Source organism: Halichoerus grypus, chromosome 3 (genome assembly GCF_964656455.1).
Source record: "Halichoerus grypus chromosome 3, mHalGry1.hap1.1, whole genome shotgun sequence".
NCBI lineage: Eukaryota > Metazoa > Chordata > Mammalia > Carnivora > Phocidae > Halichoerus > Halichoerus grypus.
In genome coordinates this window covers 54,032,696-54,055,488 of record NC_135714.1, presented here as the reverse complement: position 1 = coordinate 54,055,488, position 22,793 = coordinate 54,032,696, and the positions used below count along the sequence as shown (strand labels likewise).

Sequence of the window (22,793 nt, the reverse complement as noted above, 5' to 3'; positions counted from 1 at the left end):
CTGCAGTTCTTTGCCACATTACCCTTTCCGTACGTCCCTTCATAGTATGGCACCTTGGTTCTTCAGAGTCAGCAAGGAAGAATTTCTCTCTGCGTCTGCTAGATGGTGTCTTATATGTATAATATCATATATTGTCATATATATAATCATGATGTAATCATAGTAATTCCGTCACTCTTACCATATTCTGCAGATGAGAAGCAAGTCACAGTTCCCACATACATCTTAGGAGAGGGGATTATTACACAAGGATGTGAATTATTGCTGATTACCTTAGGGTGTGACTACTACCTAATGCTAATGTGAATGGGATTTTATAAGTGCTAAATAATGACTTTTGTAGTATTACCTTGAAATCCATACTATCTTTAATTAAAACTTAATGTGGTAGGGAAGAGAGTAGGGGCAGAAGAGCGGTAGTAAAAATAGTCTAAAAGTTTTATTTTACTGAATGAGAAAAGGAGAGGATAGCATATCTTGGTAAGGGATATAGTTTTTAATATAATCATGGAGAAATGAGAGTTTAATTTTTGAGTGTCAAGAATGGGAAGGTGACCTTGGGGTGAAAAAGCACAGCAAAACTTTGAAATGAGCAAGGGAGGGGAGGAAAAAGATAAGGTCATTTGCTCAAATCAATAAAAATGAGAAAGAAGCAGCACTGATGTAAAATAACTAGTTAAATATAAAGTAAGATGGAATGAATAAAAGGAAACATGTTGCTTGTTACACTAAATAATGGATTGAATTCCTCTAATAAGGTAGGGACTCTCAGATTTGCTTAAATAGTACATATTGAATTATGTGTTTATAAGAAACACTTAAAACAGGTTAAAAAATAAAAGATTGTCAAAAAAATAGGTAGACTACTGAAAATAAAAAGAAAATAGTGTAATTTTAGTATTAGGCAAAGTGGAATTTAAGGTTAAAATGAAAGTCCTGAACAGAATAGAGAAGGACATGTAATGGTAAAAAATTAATGAAGAAAATAGAAAAATCATAAACACTTATGCACCAAACAACTTAACAAATAAAATGTATAAAGAAAAAACTAAAACAACAACAACAACAAGATTTTTACTTAAACAGTATAGTTAGACTGGGAGATTTTAATAAGCTACTTTCAGAATTGAAAACTTCTAGCAAACAGGAAGTAGGTAAAAGCATAGGAATTTGATTATATAGCCAACAAAGTCAGCTTACTATATAGAACTTTGCATTGTTAGATAAAATGAGTGGATTTATGTGTATACACACAAACACATGCACACATAACTACCCCAATTTATATGTTTCCTATTGTGGAATATTTAGATGGTGTTCAATTTGGTTTTTGGTTTCTAAATATAAATAATACTACCATGAACGTTCTTGTAAATACAGCTTTACCCATTTTTTTAAAAAACAGTAATAATGGTGCACCTGGCTGGCTCAATCAAAAGATCATGCGACTCTTGATCTTGGGGTCCTGAGTTCGAGCCACATGTTGGGTGTAGAGATTACTTAAATAAATAAGTAAGTAAGTAAATAAATAAAGTTAAAAAAACAGTAATAGCTAATGTTTAATGAATTGCTATATGTCAGGCATGTTACAACATTATATTAATTTACATCTCACAAAACTCTATGAGGTGGGTTCTGTTATTTATCTGTTATTTATTTTAGTAGGCGGATGGAAAAAACTACAGTTTACATTAGAGAGGTTGAGTGGCTTTAGCTTCTGTGATGTTTCACAACTAGTTCATGGTTAAGTTAGTATGTTAAGTTTGACTCCAAAAACTAGCTCTTGAGAATTCAGGAGAAATACTTCCAGCAGAAAATCAGTTAGATGGTTATGGTAAATTGTAATAACCAAAGTATTTTACAACCAAAGTTGTAATGATTATGAGAGTTTCAGTTTGTTTTTTTTTTTTTCTGCCTCTGCTTTTTAAAAATATATTTATTTATTTAAGTTTTTCTTTATTTTTTAAATTTTATTTTATTTAAATTGAATTAATTAACGTATAGTGTTTTATTAGTTTCAGAGGTAGAGTTCGGTGATTCATCAGTCTTTTCTTAAATTTTTTATTTAAATTCAATTAACATATAATGTATTATTGGTATCAGAGGTAGAGGTCAGTGATTCATCAGTCTTATACCCAGTGCTCATTCCATCACCCAGTTACCCCATCCACCCACCCCCCTCCCCACCAGCAACCCTCAGTTTGTTTCCTATGATTAAGAGTCTCTTATGGTTTGTCTCTCTCTCTGATTTTGTCTTGTGTTAGTTTTCCCTCCCTTCCCCATGATCCTGTTTTGTTTCTTAAATTCCACATATGAGTGAAATCATATAATTGTCTTTCTCTGATTGACTTATTTTACTTAGCATAATACCCTCTAGTCAATCCACATCGTTGCAAATGGCAAGATTTCATTTTTTTGATGGCTGAGTAATATTCCATTGTGTGTGTATATATATGTATGTGTTTATTTTCTTTATCCATTCCTCTGTCGATGGGCATCTGGGCTCTTTCTATAGTTTGGCTGTTAGGGACATTGCTGCTATAAACATTGGGGTTCAGGTGCCCCTTCGAATCACTACGTTTGTATCCTTTGGGTAAATATCTAGTATAATTGCTGGGTCGTATGGTAGCTCTTATTTTTAACTTTTTGAGGAACCTCCATCCTGCTTTCCAGAGTGGCTGACCATCTTGCATTCCCACCAACAGTGTAAGAGGGTTCCCCTTTCTGCGCATCCTCGCCAACATCTGTCATTTCCTGACTTGTTAATTTTAGCCATTCTGACTGGTGTGAGGTGGTATCTCATTGAGGTTTTGATTTGGATTTCCCTGATGCCAAGTGATATTGAGCATTTTTTCATGTGTCTGTTGGCCATTTGGATGTCTTCTTTGGAGAAATGTCTGTTCATGTCTCCCGCCCATTTCTTGACTGGATTATTTGTTCTTTGGGTGTTGAGTTTGGTAAGTTCTTTATAGATCTTGGATCTTTATCTGATATGTCATTTGCAAATATCTTCTCCCATTCTGTTGGTTGTCTTTTGGTTTTGTCGACTGTTTCCTTTGCTGCGCAAAAGCTCTTTATCTTGATGAAGTCCCAGTAGTTCATTTTTACCTTTGTTTCCCTTGCCTTTGGAGACATGTCTAACAAGAAGTTGATGCAGCCGAGGTCACAGAGGTTGCTGCCTGTGTTCTCTTCTAGGATTTTGATGGATTCCTATTTTACATGTAGGTCTTTCATCCATTTAAAGTTTATTTTTGTGTATGGTATAAGAGAATAGTCCAGTTTCATTCTTCTGCATGTGGTGGCTCTCCAATTTTCCCAACACCATTTGTTGAAGAGACTGTCTTTTTTCCATTGGATATTCTTTCCTGCTTTGTCAAAGATTAGTTGACCATTGAGTTGAGGGTCCATTTCCAGGTTCTCTGTTCTATTCTATTGATCTGTGTGTCTGTTTTTGTGCTAGTACTGTACTGTCTTGACAATAACAGCTTTGTAATAGAGCTTGAAGTCTGGAATTGTGATGCCACCAGCTTTGGTTTTCTCTTTCAACATTCCTTTGGCTATTCAGGGTATTTTCTGGTTCCATACAAATTTTAGGATGATTTGTTCCAGTTCTGTGATAAAAGTTGATGGTATTTTGATAGGGATTGCATTGAATGTACAGATTGCTCTAGGTAGCATAAACATTTTAACAATATTTGTTGTTCCAATCCATGAGCATGGAACGTTTTTTCATTACTTTGTGTTTTCCTCAGTTTCTTTCATGAGTGTTCTATAGTTTTCTGAGTACAGATCCTTTGCCTCTTTGGTTAGGTTTATTCCTAGGTATCTTATGGTTTTTGGTGCAGTTGTAAATGGGATCAACTCCTTAATTTCTCTTTCTTCTGTCTCATTGTTAGTGTATAGAAATGCAGCTGATTTCTGTGCATTGATTTTATATCCTGCCACTTTACTGAATTCCTGTATGAGTTCTAGCAATTTTGTGGTGGACTCTTTTGCATTTTCCACATAGAGTATCATGTCATCTGCAAAGACAATTCTTTTTTTTTTTTTTTTAAAGATTTATTTATTTGAGAGAGCGAGTACATGTACAGGTAGGGAGAGGGGCAGAGGGAAAGAGAGAAGCAGATTCCACAGAGTAGGGAGCCTGACATGGGGCTCGATCCCAGGACTCTGTGATCATGACCTGAGCCAAACGCAGATGCTTAAACAAATGAGCCACCCAGGCACCCCTGAAGTCTATTGCTGTTGTATTACTGTCAGTTTCTCCCTTTGTGTCTGTTAATATTTACTTTATATATTTAAGTGTTCCTATGTTGGGTTCATATATACTTACAACTGTTACATCCTCTTGTTGGATTGATCCCGTATAATTATGTAAGTCCCTTCTTTGTCTCTTGTAATCTTTATTTTAAGGTTTTTTTTGGTTTGATGTAGTTATTGCTACCCTAGCTTTTTTTTCACCTCCATTTGCATGGACCCTTTTTTGGTCCCAACTTCAGTTTGTATGTGTTGTTAGGCATGAAATTAGTTTATTGTAGACAGCATGTTGATGGGTCTCGTTTTTTATCCATTCACTCACCCTATGTCTGTTGATTGGAGCATTCAGTCCATTTACATTTAAAGCAATTATTGATAAGTATGTACTAATTGTGATTTTTTTCATTGTTTTCTAGTTGCTTTTGTAGTGTTCTCTGTTTCTTTTTTTTTTGCTCTCACGATTTGATGACTTTCTTTAGTGTTATGCTTGTATTCTTTTCTCTCTTTTTTTGTTTTGTGTTTCCATTACAGGTTTTTTTATTTATGGTATTAACATGAGGTTCATATATAACATTATGTATATAGGAGTCTATATTAAGTTGATGGTTGGTTAAGTTCCAGCACATTTTAAAAGCACTATATGTTTGCTCCCCCCTCCATGTTTTATATATATGATGTAAAATTTTACATCTTTATTTGTGAATCCTATAAGTAATTTTTCTAGATATAATTGATTTTACTACTTGTGTCTTTTAACCTTCATACTAGCTTTATAAATGTTTGATGTACTACCTTTTTCATATGTTTGCTTTTACCAGTGAAAATTTTCCTTTCTTAATTTTCTTACTTCTAGTTATGGCCTTTTCTTTTCTGCTTAAAGAAATTCTTTTAATATTTCTTGTAAGGCTGGTTTAGTAGGGATGAACTTCTTTAACTTGTTTGGGAAATTCACATTTCTCTTTCAGTTGTGAATGATTACCTTCCCTGGAAGAGCATTCATGGTTTTGTTGTTTTGAGTTTTTTTGTTTGTTTTGTTTTGTTTTGTTTCTCCTTTCAGGACTTTGAATATATCCTGCCTCTCTCTTTTGACATGCAAAGTTTCTGCTGGAAAATCAGTTGATATCCTTATGGGTTTTCCCTTGTACATAACTATCTGCTTTTCTCTTGCTGCTTTTAAGATTTCTACTTTATCTTAACTTTTGATGTTTTAATTATTTTGTGTGTTAGTGTGGACCTCCTTGGGTTCATATTATTTGGTGCTCTCTTCTTCCTGAACTTGGATGTCTGTTTCCTCTCCCAAATTAGGGAAGTTTTCAGTTATATCTTCAGTTAAGTTTTCTGCCCTTCTATCTCTCGTCTCTTCTTCTTCTGCACCCCCTATAGTACTGCTGTTATTACACTTGATGTTGTCCCAGGGTTCCTTTAACCTATCCTCATTAAAAAATATTTTTTTTCTTTTTGCTTTTCAGCTTAGGTGCTTTTTTACTGCCCTGTCTTCCATCTCACTGATCCATTCTTCTGCATCCTCTAATTTGCTGTTAATGCCTCTAGTCTATTTTTCCTTTCAATTTTGTATTCTTTAGCTCTGATTTTTTTTTTTATACTTTCTGTCTCTTTATTGAAGTTCTCAGTGAGTTCATCCATTCTTCTCTCAAGTTTGGTGAGCGTTTTTATGATCATTACTTTGAACTCTTTTTCAGGTGGATTGTTTATCTGTATTTCATTTAGGTTTTTTTTGTTGTTGTTGAGTTTTATCTTACTCTTTCATTTGGAACATGAGCATGAACATGTGTCCTTATTTTGTTACCTCTCCTGGTCTTGAAGAAGTGGACTTGTGTAGGAATATCCTCTATGTAGACTCTGTCTGCTTGGCGGTTTTGGGTGGCCGGCTAGACCTGGAGTGTGCTTGGGCTGTGATCACCCTGGCGTGATAAGCCATGGCAGGTGGGGTTCTACCCTATGGGGATGGCTGGAGCTTGGGTCCTGGATCTGGCTATGGTAGCCCTAGCAGCCCAACTAGAGCACCTGAATTCTGATCCCATCTGCATTATCAAAGTGGAGGAACATAAGCAATGGTGCTTGCCAGCACCTGTGACCTGGAGAGAGTTCCAGTAGCTGTGCCACTTTTTGTCAGATGCTCTAGGGTTAGTAAATGGATTTTCTTCAGGTATAGTCAGTTACCCTTTAAACCACTGGTTTTTTGTTTGTTTGTTTTGGGTTTTTTGTGCTTCAGGGCAGGTGAATCTGTGCACCTCTCAGTGACATCCCTCCCTTCTGCAGGTCATCGGATCGAGGTGAAGTTTCAGATACTACTGTGTCTTGTCTCTCCTACCTTTCTCTCTGTGGCCCTTCTGTCCTTTGTTGAGCAGAAGTTGTTCAGTCAGCTCTCAGTTCTTCAGAAGGAATTGGTCTATATATAGGTGCAGGTTCAGTGTGTCCATGGAGGTTGTGAGTTCAGGGTCTTCCCTATGCTACCATCTTGGACCGCCTCTAGCTTTGCCTCTTTTTGTGAATATTTTTGCAGACTCATTTTCTATAAATTAAATTCTGAATCAAGTTATGGCTAAATTGCCTTCAATCAGTTTACATTTCTACTTAAAATATATTTGAGTTTCTGTGTACCTTTAACATCATTCACCCTGGGTGTTACCAAGTTTTTTAATCTTTGCCAGTCTAGCAGCTTATTTTTTCATTGGCATTTCTTTAACTATTAGCACAAATATATTACAAAATTTTTGTTTTTCTACTGTTTTGTCTAGAAACATTAGTGTTCTAGAGGGTGATATCAGTTGTTCCACTACAAACTATCCAATTAAACATTTATATGTGTTCATTTTTGTGTAATATCTTTTTACAGTATTGCCTTCCAACACACCAAATGTTCGCAGGACCAAGAGAACACGATTGAAACCTTTGGAATATTGGCGGGGAGAGCGAATAGATTATCATGGAAGGCCATCAGGTAAATTCCAATTTACACTTTAATATCTGACAATAAATAATAATGAGAATGCAACAGTTTATGTATATTATGTGCAAAGCACTGTCTTACATATTTACATAAATTACCTCATTTTATCATCATCTTCCAAAAATGAGGCCAGAACAGATTCAAGTACAGATTTGTCTGATTACTATAGAAATGCTTATCTTTTTCTCTCTTTGGTAGCAGTTTGAGGTGAGTGTGTGGCTTGTGAGTGTTATTATTCCATACTATTGAACAAGGTTTTTAATTGCATAAAGTAAGTCATTAGATCAGAACATGAGAAAATTATAAAAGTGGCAAAGATTAGTAAGTATTCCCCTTTACTATTCTTATCCCATTTGCTCATCATATTTCTCTACAGAAATATAGACAGTGGGCAAGAAAGTTATTTCCTTTCTGTGATGGATAAGTCAAAGAACTAAGGTCACTTGTGAATGAATTATTATAAATATTTCATTGCTGGCTTTTGTGTTCTTTGTTATTCAACCTCACTTTTGATTTCAAGCAACAGAGATCATTCTATCATGTTTTATAAGTCATCTAGATTTAGGGTAGTAGAAACATAAGTGGAATTGGTTGGTATTTGTGTTGTTTGAGTTACTAGCTCTAGATTATAGTAATAGTACTGTATTCTCTGATAGTCTAAAAGGAAATGTGCTATAGTAATTTAAATTTTGTTTCAATATTTTTACTCTCTCAGGTATGGTACTTTACCTTTTTTGTTGTTAACTTTCAGGAGGATTTGTGATTGGTGGAATACTGTCCCCAGACACAGTATCATCTAAAAGGAAGTCAAAAGGAAACATTGGAAAAGTCAACAAAATGGATAATAGGAAAAGGATCTGTCTTGATAATGAGGAAAGAAGTATGAACTTATTCCTGAAAGTAACTTTTAGATTTTATTTTAAATAATATTGCTCTGAGAAGTAGCTCTTTACAAATTTTGGAATTTATTTGTAAAAACGTTAGATATAATACTTCAGGGTGAATTCACTTTTTTTTCTTTATTTTTTATTAAATTTTTTATTTTAATTCCAGTATAGTTTACATACAGTGTTATATTAGTTTCAGGTGTGCAATATAGTAATTCAACAATTCTAAACATCATTACTCAGTGCTCATCATAAGTATACTCTTAATCCCCTTTACCTCCTTGACCCATCCTCCCACCCACCTCCCTTCTTACATGCTTTATTTTAAATGAGTCCCCTCAGTGAAAGTTACTTTTTTTTTTCAACAAGAACGTTTTTAACTTGAAACATACTTCAGAATACTTGGTTCTAAAAGATATATATAAAACATTCCATCCAAGGAAAAAAGAATACACATTTTCTTCAAGTACACACAGAAGAATCCTCACATAAAAAGAGACATAACAAATATTACAAATTTAAGAAGACTGAAATCATACCAAGTATATTTTCCAACCACAATGGTACAAAATTAAAGATCAACAATAAAACAAAGCTGGAAAATCTACAATGTAAACTATTAAATATTTAGTATGTAAATATTAAACACTACACTACTGCACAAGCAAGCATTGGGCCAAATAAGAAATCAATGACAAAATTGGTCATTACTTTCAGTGTTACGTTATTGTTTATTCTGGTCTCTATTTTATTTATTTCTGATTTTTCTTTGTTATTTCCTTCCTCTACTAAATTTCAGCTAAATCTTTTTCTAGTTCTTGTGGTGTAATGCTAAGTTGTTTCTTTGAACTTTATGTCTTAATACAAACATTTTATAGCATAAATTTCACTCTTAACGTCTGCTTTTGCTGCAACCTATAGGTTTTGGAATATTGTGTTTTCTTTTTCTATTTTGAATTCACTTTTTTTTTTTAAAGATTTTATTTATTTATTTGACAGAGAGAGATACAGTGAGAGAGGGAACACAAGCAGGGGGAGTGGGAGAAGGAGAAGCAGGCTTCCCGCCAAGCAGGGAGCCCGATGCGGGGCTCAATCCCAGGACCCTGGGATCATGACCTGAGTTGAAGGCAGGCGCCCCTTGAATTCACTTTTTAATGTCCACTCTTTTTTCCAAATTCTGAAAATAAACATATTTTGCTTTTTAAAAAAATCATTAATAGCATAATATAAAACACTTCGCCATGAGTAAATTACCCTGTCATTGAAGCTCACTTTTCCCATGCTCAAATTATGATTAAAATAGACATTTTAATGAATTTTTAGTGTATTACATACTTCTAGCTCTCTGAGAGAATATTCAAAACATTTTTGATGATGCAAGAATATCAAGAGTTATCATAACAGGTTTACAGAAAATAAGTTTAGTATGTTTGATTCTATATTAAATCATTGTGGTTTTTGGATTTTTGTTTATCAGAGTAGTCATTTATAAATAGGAAAATAGGAAGAGATGGTTACGCCTGTGGTAGTCTTTTTTTTTCTTTTCTTACAACTTGTCCATAGCGGTATTTCATACTAGACTTTCTTTTAATTGAGAAGAATTTTAAGTAAGTAGTTTGTATTACAGTGGTATTTCTTTTGCAGAGAATAAACTCATGGTAAATCTGAATATACCTCTGGGAGATCCATTGCAGCCAACAAGGGTAAAGGACCCAGAAACAAGAGAGATTATTCCCATGGGTAAGATTAGGGATAATGAAAATGCTTAATTTAATAATTAGTAAGGACAGATTGCTGGCTTGATGACTAGCCTATCTGCTTTCTCTTTTTCTTCCCAACTCTTTTAGAGCCAAAGTCCAGCAGAGTCTCTAATTCCAGTAAGCAGCCTATGTGAGGACTACTCTGGGGGAGCTCTGATAGCAAACAATGTCTAGGGGACACATAGCACAATGTATTTATCCTCTAGGGTACAGGTGTTATCATCAGGAGTGTTGCCTCCCCCAGTAGGGCCCAGGCCTTCTTTAACCAAGATGACACATGGGAACAGGTTTTTTTTTATGGGTAGCCGTTAAAATTTAGCTGGTAGATCCCAGAATACACCCTTAATGTGAGTCCAGACAGGGATTGTGGGCAGGATTTAGACAGCCTTCTGGGCCATGGGATGCCAATAATAGTACCTAGGAAATCAGACCTTTAGGGTGATGACTAGCAAGAACATTGATATGCCACACAAATGCCAGGCTTAACCTTAAGGCCAGCAGAGGGTCCTAGAGGCCTACTGTTGTATCTAATAGGCATTAAAAGTACATTGTCTCTGAGACCATGATTGGTTCCAAAGGATGGGCTATAGTGTGATGAGGGCAAGTAGGGGACACTTAGCTATTTACCAACAGGTAATATTTATATACAGGAAATATTTAAGTGTTTTAGCTGTTTTAACTATATTGGTGAGTACTGAGGACCATTTATCCTAAGTCAGAGGACAAATAGGTCAAATCAGAGAGGCAGTAGTGGTATTCCCAATTAAAATTTTGGCTGTGAAATAGGTTCCATTTGACATCTTAAGTAGTAAAGTTATTTTTATAATCAGATTATTTGGCAACAGAGGTAGAAGTACAGAAAATTTTGTTTAGTGTAGTTTCTTAACTAAAAACAATGCTATATTGTATCAGGTTGGAAAAGTTGTGAGTGTTGTCAGGAGTTCATAACTTTTTGTCTGTTTCTTGAGTCTATGTATTTTCTATATCCTGTAATCTGTGAGATTACTAACATTCCCAAATATCCAAGGAAACAGAAGTTGATTGCAGAAGAATATTTTAACTATATATTTGGAAAGGTTTATAAGTAAAAGGGAAATTCAGAAATGAGATAGTGATTGTGAGCAACAGTAAGTACTCTTGCTTTACTTGATAAAAATCTTGCTATTTAATAATCAGTCAAGCAAGCACAAAATCTATTATGATGATATATTTAATTGTGAGCTATGTTAAACTTTTTAAAGATGTGGAATTCTGTTTCTTAGCTAATTTTGTTTTCTGTCTGAGCTATAATAGAAATAATAATACTGCCATTGTTACTATTAATAGCTAAGACCTACCTAATGCTTATTTTGTGCCAGACAGTATTTTAAATATTTTATACACATTAATTCATTTGATATTCACAACTCTAGCATAGATGAACTATTATTGTCCCATTTTATAGAAAAGAAAAGAGAGGCACAGAGAGAGAACTAACTTGCCTGGTCATACAACTTGTGAGACAGACAAAATTTGACCTCTACCATTCTAGCTCAAGTAAATGACCTTAATCACTTCTGTCTTTGTAAGGCAGGTTTATATCTAGGAAAAATTCTGTTGTATATGTGTGTGTATATGTTATATCATTGAGCGTTATTATTGCTGTTTGCTTTATATTTATATTAGTGTTTTTCCCTTAGATCTTTTAAGGCCACGAGATACGTATCAATTTTTTGTTGAGCATGGTGAGTTGAAAGTGTATAAAACACTGGATACACCTATTTTTTCTACTGGAAAATTAATATTAGGACCACATCAAGAAAAGGGAAAGCAGCATGTTGGCTCAGATATATTGGTGAGTGTATTTCTCCATATGTTTATGTTGCTCTATTGGTATAACTCTGATTTATTGGACTTGATGAGGTATTAAAAATGCTGTTTTATCAGAAATGATATTACTGTAGTGCATAGAGAATTTTTCTGTTAAATCTGTTTAGAGTCAACCAGCTAATGGTTATTTAAAAGTACCTGTTCTGTGCATAGTGGTGTAACCTTGAAGTTCAAAAGTTTAAGGAATGTTCTTTACTTAAAAGAACCATATAATACAGGTTTGCAAACAAATCATTAGAGCTATTGAAAATTAAGTCTAAATTTCATTTCACTGATCATGTAGTTTAGCAATAATGAGGTTTTAAAAGTCTTCAGAATCATGTAATCAGCAGTAGACTGAGGACTAGGAGCTACTTACTTCAATAAGCACTAAATAATGTATTACTATATGTGGCAGTATTACTGGCTGAAATTATAATGAGATTCAAGGTGAGTCCATCTCTTTCTCTCTGTCTCTCATTGGAGATACACGCCCCTGCACCATTGATGTGAGATATATATATGTTGTATTTGTACATTTTGAATTTGAAAATTACAGAATTTGAATATCACCAAATTTTAATAATATTTACTATTTTACTGCCATTTAAAAATACTGAGTCTAAGGCATATTTTTCAGTAAGTAACATTTCAGGAACCTGTCATATCATGCATTACTGGAGTATTGCATTCAAAACAATTGTTTTTACTGACAAAATTAAACTCAAGAAAGAAAAAAAGAAAGAACAACAAGCCCTTGAGTTTATATTATCAAAGAAGGGCAAATTGAGGCAAGAAACGAAGGTACACATGAAAGTCAAAAGAGTAATTCATTAATACATTAGTATAACTAGAATTGGATTTAAAATACTTTAAAATATGCTTTAACCCAATCTTAAAATATTCTCCAGATACTATTAAAAGAGTAAAAATAACACATTGAACTAACTAAAGTAATGATGATTTCTGCATGAAGTTAATTAATTAATTAATATAAAAATGAAGATAAGCATTATGAAATATCATCATTGAAATAATAGCAGTTACCCATTAAACCATAATGCCTTTATTATACAAAAGAAAATTTAAATAGTAAATGTTTGAAAGTATTTAATCTGGCTACTATTCAAAGGAATCCACATTAAAAACAAGAATATTTTATATTTACATAGCTAGTAGAAATTATTGGAAAAATATTTGTACCCTTTGATTTATGAATCTCATTTCAGAGTATTTTCCTCAGAAAATAATTTAAAGGCTAGGGAAGCTGGGCATATATAGGTATTTATTGTAACATTGATAGTAATTGCAAAAATTAGAAACCATTGGAAAGTGTTGCAGAAAGAAATGGTTATATTTTATATTTTGACTTAATAATAAGATGTCATTATATGATAATAAGCAGTTATATAGCATTTAGATGTTCCAGGTACTATAATAAGCATTTTTATATCAGTTTAAGCATATTATTTTTGAAGAATAGCCATATAAGAAGACCTTTAGGATAAATATTTAAGCAAACTTATGGAAAATAGAAAACTCTCTATTTTATTCTGACTAGAATTTAAAAATGAAAATTGAAGGAACTAGTATTGCCTTTAACTTTTTATAATGAAAATCAGAGTTAAAGTTTTTTATTTTTTTGTATAATAGAGTATTTTTACGTTTTTTAAAACATGAAGCACACTTTTAAATATATGCTTTTGAGAAACAAAAGGGACCAGATGGAGAACTAGCATAGGCCATTAACTCTTTCCTTCAAACTCAATATGAAAGAATCTGTATGAGAGGGAGATAGTAGCAGTAGTAGATTTGTTAAAATCAAACCACAGAAGAATTAACAGATTAACTATGGGAGTTGGGTGTGGAGCTCTCCCAAAAGACAAGAAGAGATTAAGAAATGGAAAATAAAAAAGTGAAGTGATGTGGAGAACAGAAAAAAAAAAAACCAGGAGAAGAGAGGAAAAAACACAAATGAGTGAAGGGGTGGAAATATTTGAAAAATTAGACAATAAATGTTCCAGAACTAAAAAACAAAAAAGTGAGAGTAACATACTTTAAAGAACCAGAGTTCCTTAGAGAAATGTCTGAATGCAGGCCTGGAGCTGAGCTTGAAATTATATATATATATATATATATATATATTTTTTTTTTTTTTTTTTTAAAGATTTATTTATTTTAGAGAGAGAGTGTGGGGAGAAGGGGCAGAGGGAGAGGGAGAGAGAGTCTCAAGCAGACTCTGCTCTCTGCGTGGAGCCTGACACGGGACTCAATCCCACAACCCTGAGAATATGACCTGAGCCGAAACCAAGAGTTGGCGGCCTACTTGACTGCGTCATCCAAGTGCCCCTGAGCTTGAAATGTTTTTTTAATCATAACTGCTAGCAAACTTACCAAAGACCATTAGAATTGGGTCGTAAGGTCTCAGGATCCAACTTGAAGATGCTCTCACTGGACAAAGATGTGAAAACTTGAGAATCAGTAAGAATAACTTAAGTGGAGTGATACATATCCATTATATTTAAATTCATGAATTTGAAAGACTGCTATAAAAAAGAAAAACTGCTCTTGGAGAATTCCAGGAGCCTAACTTATTTTGACAACAAATATGGTAAATAAAGGGAAGTAAACATTTTTTTTTTGCCCTTTTCTTATAAACTGTACTATTATGTAACCAAATAAAAATGAGGTGATGTTGTCCTTTTTAGAAATATTCCAATTAGAGGTGCCTGGGTAGCTCAGTCAGTCAAGCCTCTGCCTTTGGCTGAGGTCATGATCCCAGGGTCCTGGGATCGAGCCCCACATCAGGCTCTCTGCTCAGTGGGACTTGCTTCTCCCTCTCCCTCTGATGCTCCCCCTGCTTGTGGTCTCTCTCTCAAATAAATAAATAAAATCTTTTAAAAAATTCCAATTAATAAATGAAAAGGGAATGGTAGAATAAAATATTACCATTTTGCAATCCCTGATAAACTGTTGGATCTGTCTAGGCATTGAGTATGAATGTCTGCTAACATCTAAAAAAGAAGATGACCCCAGAGGTTGAAAATAGAGCTACCGTATAACCCAGCACTTGCACTACTGGGTATTTATACCAAAGATACAAATGTAGTGATCTGAAGGGGCACCTGCACCCCAATGTTTATAGCAGCAATGTCCACAATAGCCAAACTATGGAAAGAGCCCAGATGTCCACCGACAGACTAGTAGAAAAAGATGTGATATATATATATATATATATATATATATATATATACACACTCACACACACATACACAATGTAATATTACTCAGCCATCAAAAAATGAAATCTTGCCATTTGCAACGATGTGGATGGAACGAGAGGGTATTATACTAAGTGAAATAAGTCAATCAGAGAAATAATTATATGATCTCACTCATATGTGGAATTTAAGAAACAAAACAGAGGATCATAGGGGAAGAGAGGAAAAAATAAGACAAGAAGAAATAGGGAGACAAACCATAAGAGACTCTTAATCATAGGAAATAAACTGAGGACTGCTGGAGGGAAGGAGGTGGGGAGGGTGGGGTTAAAAAAATTAATTAAAAAAGTAAATTAAAAAATATATTAAAACAAAAGAGAAAAAATAAATAAAAAACAGACAACCAGACTTTATGTGCCTCCTGATGGAAGAATACAATGCTATGTATGAAATAGTCTTGCCTCTTCCATTTCCTTTAAAAACAAACCAACCAACCAAAAAAAGAAAAAAACATAAAGCAAACAACAAAAATACCTGAATTTGATCAAAACTCTAATATCTAACTACCAATTTAAGGATATAAAGAATAGATGACCTTTCAAATGATACCCTGAGGTTGTAATCAGCAAAATTCAACTATGCAAAGATTTTTACAGCAAACTTTTCTGCTTGATTTCTTTAATAGGTAAGTTGCAAGGAATAAAAAAGAACCAAGTAGAACCTATAGATCAGTGTTTCTCAACCATGGCATTACTGACATTTTAGACTGGATAATGCTTTATTGTAGAGGGGCTTCCTGTGCATTGTGGGATGTTTAGTAGCATCCCTGACCTCTGCCAACTAGATTCTAGTAGTATTCCTCTAGTTGTAAGAATCAGAAATGTTCCCAGACGTTGCCTCTTGTCTCCTGAAATTGAGAAATTACCTTCAAATTGAGAACCACTGTAGACTGAGCAATTTAAGAGGATAAACAGACTCTTAAAAATACATTTAAGAGAAAATTGGGAATTTTAATACTGACTGGGTATTTGATATTAAATATTTATTTATGTTTAGGTGTGATAAAACTGTTGTAGTCGTGTTTTTAAAAAGCACCTTGGGGGTGCCTGGCTGGTTCTATTGGTAGAGCATGTGACTCTTGATCTCGGGGTCGTGAGTTCAAGCCACATGCTGAGTATGGAGATTACTAAAAAAATAAATAAATAAAACTTTAAAAAATAAATAAAAATTTTAAAAACACCTTGATTTTTTAGTACACACTGAATATTTACAGATGATTTATGATGCTGGGGTATTTATTGCAAAATAACGTGGAATGGGGGAAGTAAAGAGATGGAACAGGGAAGGTTGTTGGTATTAGATATTCATGGGAGTTCATCATTCTATTTTTGTGTACTTAAAAAGCCTTCCTATTAAAATGTTTGCAGAAGTGGAAAGAGGTGTACTTAGCTAAACTGAATAGATAAAGAAAAAAAAACACTTAAAAATATATGCTTGACTCTCTGGGTAGTATGTTTGTTACCTTTTTGTCTTTTAAATTGAGGCAAAATTTCTTTAGATGTAATAAAAAATTTTTTTTTATTAAATTATAAAGTACCTTTGGAACTTTTTGAAGAGCTTTTTTCCTATTTAGGGAGTTAGCGTATTATAGTGGTTAAGAGCATGAATTCTGGATTCAAAGTGCCTGAGTTCAAATCTCATTTTTGCCATTTACATTGTGAACTTGGAAAATTACACCCCTCTGTTGCCTCATTTTCTTCATTTGTATAAAGCTATTAAAATAGTACCTGTCTCATTGCTACTTAAATACATTAAATGAATACAAATTAAGTGTTCAGAATAGTGGCTGGCAAGGAGTAAGTGCTATGTTAAGTGCTAGCTGCTATTGTTTTTCTGGTATTTTAGGCTCATTTTACAAAGTGTTAAGAAAGAAAAAGAGAAGGAGGTGGAAGAGGAGCAGTGATTCTCTGAGGCAATATATTTTTGATGGCTGAATCTCAAAATTTGAATCTGAATGTTTGAAGGCTTTATATTTTTTTAGTTACCCCAAAACCAGATCGTTGCCAGGGTGTTACCTATGTATAAAATGTAAAATTTGCCATGAATATGAATATGGAAGCCTTTATGATTGAGAGTTAGATTTATCCTCTTTTACTTTCTTAATGTTGATGCTTGTTTAAATGTATCATTTATTTGTTTTGCTTTTTGTTCTCTCTTTCATCTGTCAGTTTGAATTACCTGTCCCAACCATGTAACCTTTAAAGAGGTGTATATAAAACCTAGCTTATTTTGTAGTATAGCTAAGTGATATTATTTACCGTGGTTCTGAATTTTCATAAGCTGGTAAATAATAAGAACAAAAGAAATTTCTTCCTGTATTAGTTTTCTATTACTGTTTTAACAAATTACTATAAATTCATTGACTTAAACAACACCCGTTTATTATCTCACAGTTATATTGATTAGAATCCTGGTGAGCTTGGCGGAGTATTCTGTTTAGAGTATCACAGGGCTGGAATCAAGATATTGGGAGCTCTGTATCCCTCTCTGGAGACTCTTAGGATGCATCTGCTTTCAGGTTTATTCAGGTTGTTGGCAGATTTCAGTTCCGTGTTGTTGTAGGACTGAGGCTCTCATTTCCTTGCTGGCTGTTGGCCAGAATTCAGTCTCAGCTTCTAGAAATAGCCTATATTTCTTGGCTCATGGCCCTCTTATCTTCAGTGCCAGCAACAGTCTATGTCCTTTTCATGCTTTGAATTTCTCTGGTTTTCCTCTGCTTCATCTTTCTTCTGCTTCTAGGAGAAATTCTCCACTTTTAAGGGTTCGTGTGATTAGAATAGGCCCAACTAGATAATCCAGACTTACCTATCTCCCAATCTCAAGGTCCTTTTTGCCATGTAACAAAACAAATTCTGGAGATTAGAGTGTGAACATCTTTGGAGGGTCATTATTCTGCTTACCACATTTCCTTTAAGTTTCTTTGTAGTGTGTTGTTGTGGTTGTTGAATTTGAAATGAGATTTTAATTTTTAATTTTACAGGTTTTTTATGTTAACTTTGGTGACCTTTTATGTACCTTACATGAAACATCTTATATAATAACAACTGGGGATTCATTCTATGTTCCTTCAGGTAAGAAAAATAAAGACATCTTCTTTCATATAGTTAAAATATTTATATAGTTGCTCATGAGTACCATGCAAATAGAAGCCACAGTGGTCAAAATGAAATGTCATGTGACTCATGCCAATACATATTTTGATTTTATCATTAGGTAAGTATGTTAGTATTTGGGTACATGAAAATTGAACAAGAATTGCTTATTACAAAATGTAAAAATATTTAGTTTTATCCATGGTAGGAGGAAAATTATTTCTGCTCTATTACCTATAAGACATTATGTAGTCAAGCAATTTTTAGTAGGTTATTTTAAACATACAGAATAGTATGTTTCATCAGCTATTAAAGAGCACAAGCCTCTGGAAAGAGGACTTTTAATTTGTTCATTTATTTATTCATCATTCAACAAAGGTGATTGAGAGTCTGTCAAGCACTGCTCTAAGAGTATAGGATACATAAGTGACCAAAACGGGAAAAAATCCCTGCCCTAATGGAGCTTACATTCTAATGAAAGGAGACAAAAATAATAGCAGTGTTTATATAGTCCTTAGTATGTACCAGCACTGTTGTGAACACATTATGATTATTATAACTCAGTTAATCTTAATATGTATCAATTTCTAATATATAGAAATTTTCTCTTCACCCTTGTCTAATTCACCTTAGCATTCATTATCAGAATGATGTGAGATTTTCATTTCTGTCAAACCTTATCTGGATCACAGGTGATGGTTAACTCTAGGATTTTTTAGTTCATGGAATTAAATAAGACTTACTTTAGGTTAGATGAATTGATTAAAAAAAAATTTGATACTATATACTGTAACTGCCTTAGTGATGGCTAAACATTCAATTAAAAGGAAATGATTCCTATGGAAATAATTTTTTTCTTACCACTTTACTTCTAGGTAATTATTACAACATCAAAAATCTCCTGAATGAGGAAAGTGTTCTTCTTTTTACTCAGATAAAAAGATGAAAGATGAAGCAAAGTTAAATACGTATGTGTGTATATATATATATAGACACACACATATATATATACACACACACATATAAAACAGTTTGTGCAGTTGAGACATTTATCTTTATAATTATTTGTGATATTTTAAAATAAAAATTTTATTCAGTTTTGTGTGTTCTTTTATCTGATAAACATTTCAAACCCCCATGTGTCCTTCTGATTTTTTTATAAATGTACACATAGTCTGTAGTGATGCCCATATTCATAGTATTTTAATAACATGAAAAGAATCTCTGCTCTCACAGGGAAATATAGGACATTTCTTTTTTAGAAGAGATTTGATTATTATGTTCATTCATTTAGTAATCTTTTCCAAATGTTTTAAGTCACTAACTAAATAATCCAATAATAGAGAATTGTGATATATATAAATAATACATCTGTATTACTTTCTTAGGGCTTTGTAACAAAATATAGTACAAACTGGTGGCTTAAAAACAAAAATTTATCGTCTCACAGTTCTGAAATCAAAATGTCGGCAGGACCATGTTCTCTCTGAAACCTTTAGGTTTCACAATAATGCTTCTGCTTAGCACTCATCTTTCTATTAGAAGGAGAATCAGTGTGAAAGATCATTAAAAAATAACTCAGTCTTCTTAATGTTACCAGATGCACTAAAAATATGTAGATTTAGGAGAGAAAATGACTAAATGTCACAAATTGCTAACAGCTATTCCTGAAGTCATTTTAATAAGTATTTTCATATTAACCTGAAAATCTTAGTTTCATTTGTCATCATTGTAATTAAGTGTATGCGTTAACTGTTGCTTTTATTTAAAAAAATCAATGCAAATTTATTTTCTTGTGAAGCTTGCTAAGACATTGTCTATTAACTTCTCAGTGTCTCCATAAGTTGCCGAATTTAGCATATGAATGAACTTTTTATCACTAGAAAAACTGGTTATATTTGCTTTCCCAAGTCAAGAGTTATAGGACTAGATGTGTTTCCATCTTTACCTAGACTGGCCAGATTTTTGTTCAGTCATCTGCAGTGGCTTGATTATTTTTTTAAGTGAAGCATTTATTTTATTGATGTAACTTACAAATAGTCAAATGCATAGATCTTACAGTTCAATGAGTTCTTGGCAAATACATCTTATACATTAAGTAACCCACAAAGCTTTTGCCACTTCAGGAAGTTTATTCTGTCTAATTCAATACCTGTCAACCTGACTTGGGCCCTTGGGCCACCATTCTTCTTTATAGTGGTAGGGAGGTTGTTCTAGAACTTTATATAAATGGACTCATAAAATATACTTCCATTCAACACATTGTCTAAGTTTCATCCACTGTGGTATGTATATCAGTTGTTCATTCATGTTTTATTTCTGAGTAGTATTCCCTATGAACACTGTTCCTTCTTTTTGTAATCCTTGGAAGAGTTTATAAAAGATTGGTAACATTTCCTTCTTACATGTTAGAATTACCAGTAAAACCATCCACGTCTGGAGTTTTCTTTATGGAGAGATTTTTTAATTATGGCTTTGACTTCCTTAGTAAGTACCAGAATATCCAGATTTCTTATATCTTTAGTTTTGGTAAGCTGATTTTTGAAGAATTTGCCTATTTCTAAATTTTCACCTTGATTTGCTTGAAATTTATAATATTTTCTCTTTCAAAAGCTTTTTTGAGATTTGACATAAAATAATCTTAAAATACACATAAATTAATATAAAAATAGTACAGTATCTGAAGCACAAATTTTGCTGTATAATTATTTCTTTTTTTTTCTTTTTCTTTTTTTGGTCATTTTTTGCTAAGCTTTTATCAGTTTCGTTCTTTCAAAATAATTAACTTTAGTTTCATTGATTTTTCTCTCTTTGTATTTCTATTCCATTCATTTTTTATCTCATCTTTATAATTTAGTGCATTCTGGGGCACCTGGGTGGTTTAATTGGTCCAGCGTTGGGAGTCTTGGTTTCAGCTCAGGTCATGATCTCAGGGTTGTAGATCGAGCTCCTCACTGGTCTGGGCTCTGTGCTCAGCAGAGTGTCTGCTTCTCTCCCTCTCCATATCCCTCTTTCCTCTCTCCCTCTCTCTCATAAATAAACAAATATATCTTTATAATTTAGTGTATTCTACTTTGGGTTTGATTTGCCCTTTTTTTCCTAGCTTCTTAAGATGAATGTTTAGATTATTTTAGAATTTTCTTCCTTTCTAATTCAGCCACTTAAAGCTTCACTTTGATATGTAGTTTAATTCAAGATATTTAAAATTTTTTCTTGTCCTCATTGACCAATGGGTTATTTGGAAGTGTTTCTTGTAAATTGTGAATATTTGGGGTTTTTCCAGATATTTTTTTTCTGAACTAATTTGGAGATTTGCTAAGTTTTTCTGAAGTTTTAACTTTTGCAGCCATATGGTTTACATTGCAACTACTCAGTTCTGCAGCTGAAACATGAAAGCATCAGTAGACAATAAGTAAATGAATAAATGTGGTTATGTTGCAATAAAACTTTATATACAAAATGCGGTGATCTGTATTCAGCCTGTGAGTGTGATTTGTTAGCCTCTGATGTATACAGAAAACATACTTTGTACACTTTCAATCCTTTAACATTTATTGATACTATTTTATGATCGACAATGTGGTCTTTGAGCGTGGTCCTTGTGTTAGAAACAAATGTGTATTCTGTTGCTGTTGGGTGGGTTATTCTATGTATGTTGGTTGATAGTGTTGTTTAAGTCTTCCATATACTTACTGATTTTTGTATAGTTTTTCTTTCCATTACTGATGAAGGAGTATTGATACCTCTGATTCTACCTATTAAATATTTATTTCTTTTTTATATCTGTCAATTTTTGCATCATCTATTTTGATTCTATTATTAGGTTCATATTCATTTATCATTGTTTTACTGTTGAAGTATTTATCATTATGAAATACCTTTTAGTAATATTTTTCATTTTAAAGTTTATTTTGTCTGATGTTAATATAGCTACTTCAGCTGTCTTTTATATACCATTTGTCTGATGTATCTTTTTCTGTCCTTTTAACATTAATTTATTATATCTTTTAATTTAAGATGTGTCTCTTATAGAAAGCACATAGTTGGATCTTGAGTTTTTAAAAATCCAGTGTAATAGGTTCTGCCTTTTGATTGGAATATGTAATCCACTTATTTAATGTAAATATTGGTAAGATTGAACTTATGTTTGCTGTTCTGTTTTCTATATGTCTTAAGGGGTTTTGTTGTTTTTATTATAATTGTTTCTTCCTGTCTTATTTTGGGTTAGCGGTCTTTATAGTGTACCATTTTAAATCTTACACGAATTTGTATTTTGAGTTATTATTTTAGTGGTTGCTATGGAGATTTCTGTATTCATCTTAAGTTTATCTCAGTCTCTGTCAGGTTACTACTGACTTCATTTCAGTAAAATTTATCAGTTTTGCATTTTTTTGGCTTCACTTCTTTCCCCTTCTAATTTATACTATGTCATCGTATAAATTACATTATAATATGCATATATTTGACTGTATATTTATATATTCCAACAATTTTGTTATAATTTTTGTTTTGAATTATCCTTTTTTTTTAATTAAGAAAAGAGAGAAAACATATACAATCTTTTATATTTACTGTCTTTGGTATTCTTCATTCCTTCCTGTGTAACTAACATACTACCTGGCATTTTTCCTTCCAGCCTGAAGAACTTTAGTACCTTTTACAGGGTAAGCCTATTAGCAACATATTCTCTTAATTTT

At 33.0% G+C, this 22,793-nt stretch overlaps 1 protein-coding gene across 1 annotated transcript in view; it reads left to right on the top strand.

Moving 5' to 3' along the window:
• Positions 1 to 22,482, top strand: part of CENPC (centromere protein C) — an 86,882-nt gene extending 64,400 nt beyond the window's left edge. Inside the window, 6 exon segments of the mRNA XM_078068736.1 lie at positions 7,115 to 7,219; positions 7,980 to 8,108; positions 9,760 to 9,855; positions 11,555 to 11,709; positions 17,985 to 18,075; positions 18,972 to 22,482. Coding sequence (XP_077924862.1) covers positions 7,115 to 7,219; positions 7,980 to 8,108; positions 9,760 to 9,855; positions 11,555 to 11,709; positions 17,985 to 18,075; positions 18,972 to 19,042 — 647 coding nt within the window. The 3' untranslated portion in view covers positions 19,043 to 22,482.
• Positions 22,483 to 22,793: the final 311 nt, after the last annotated feature.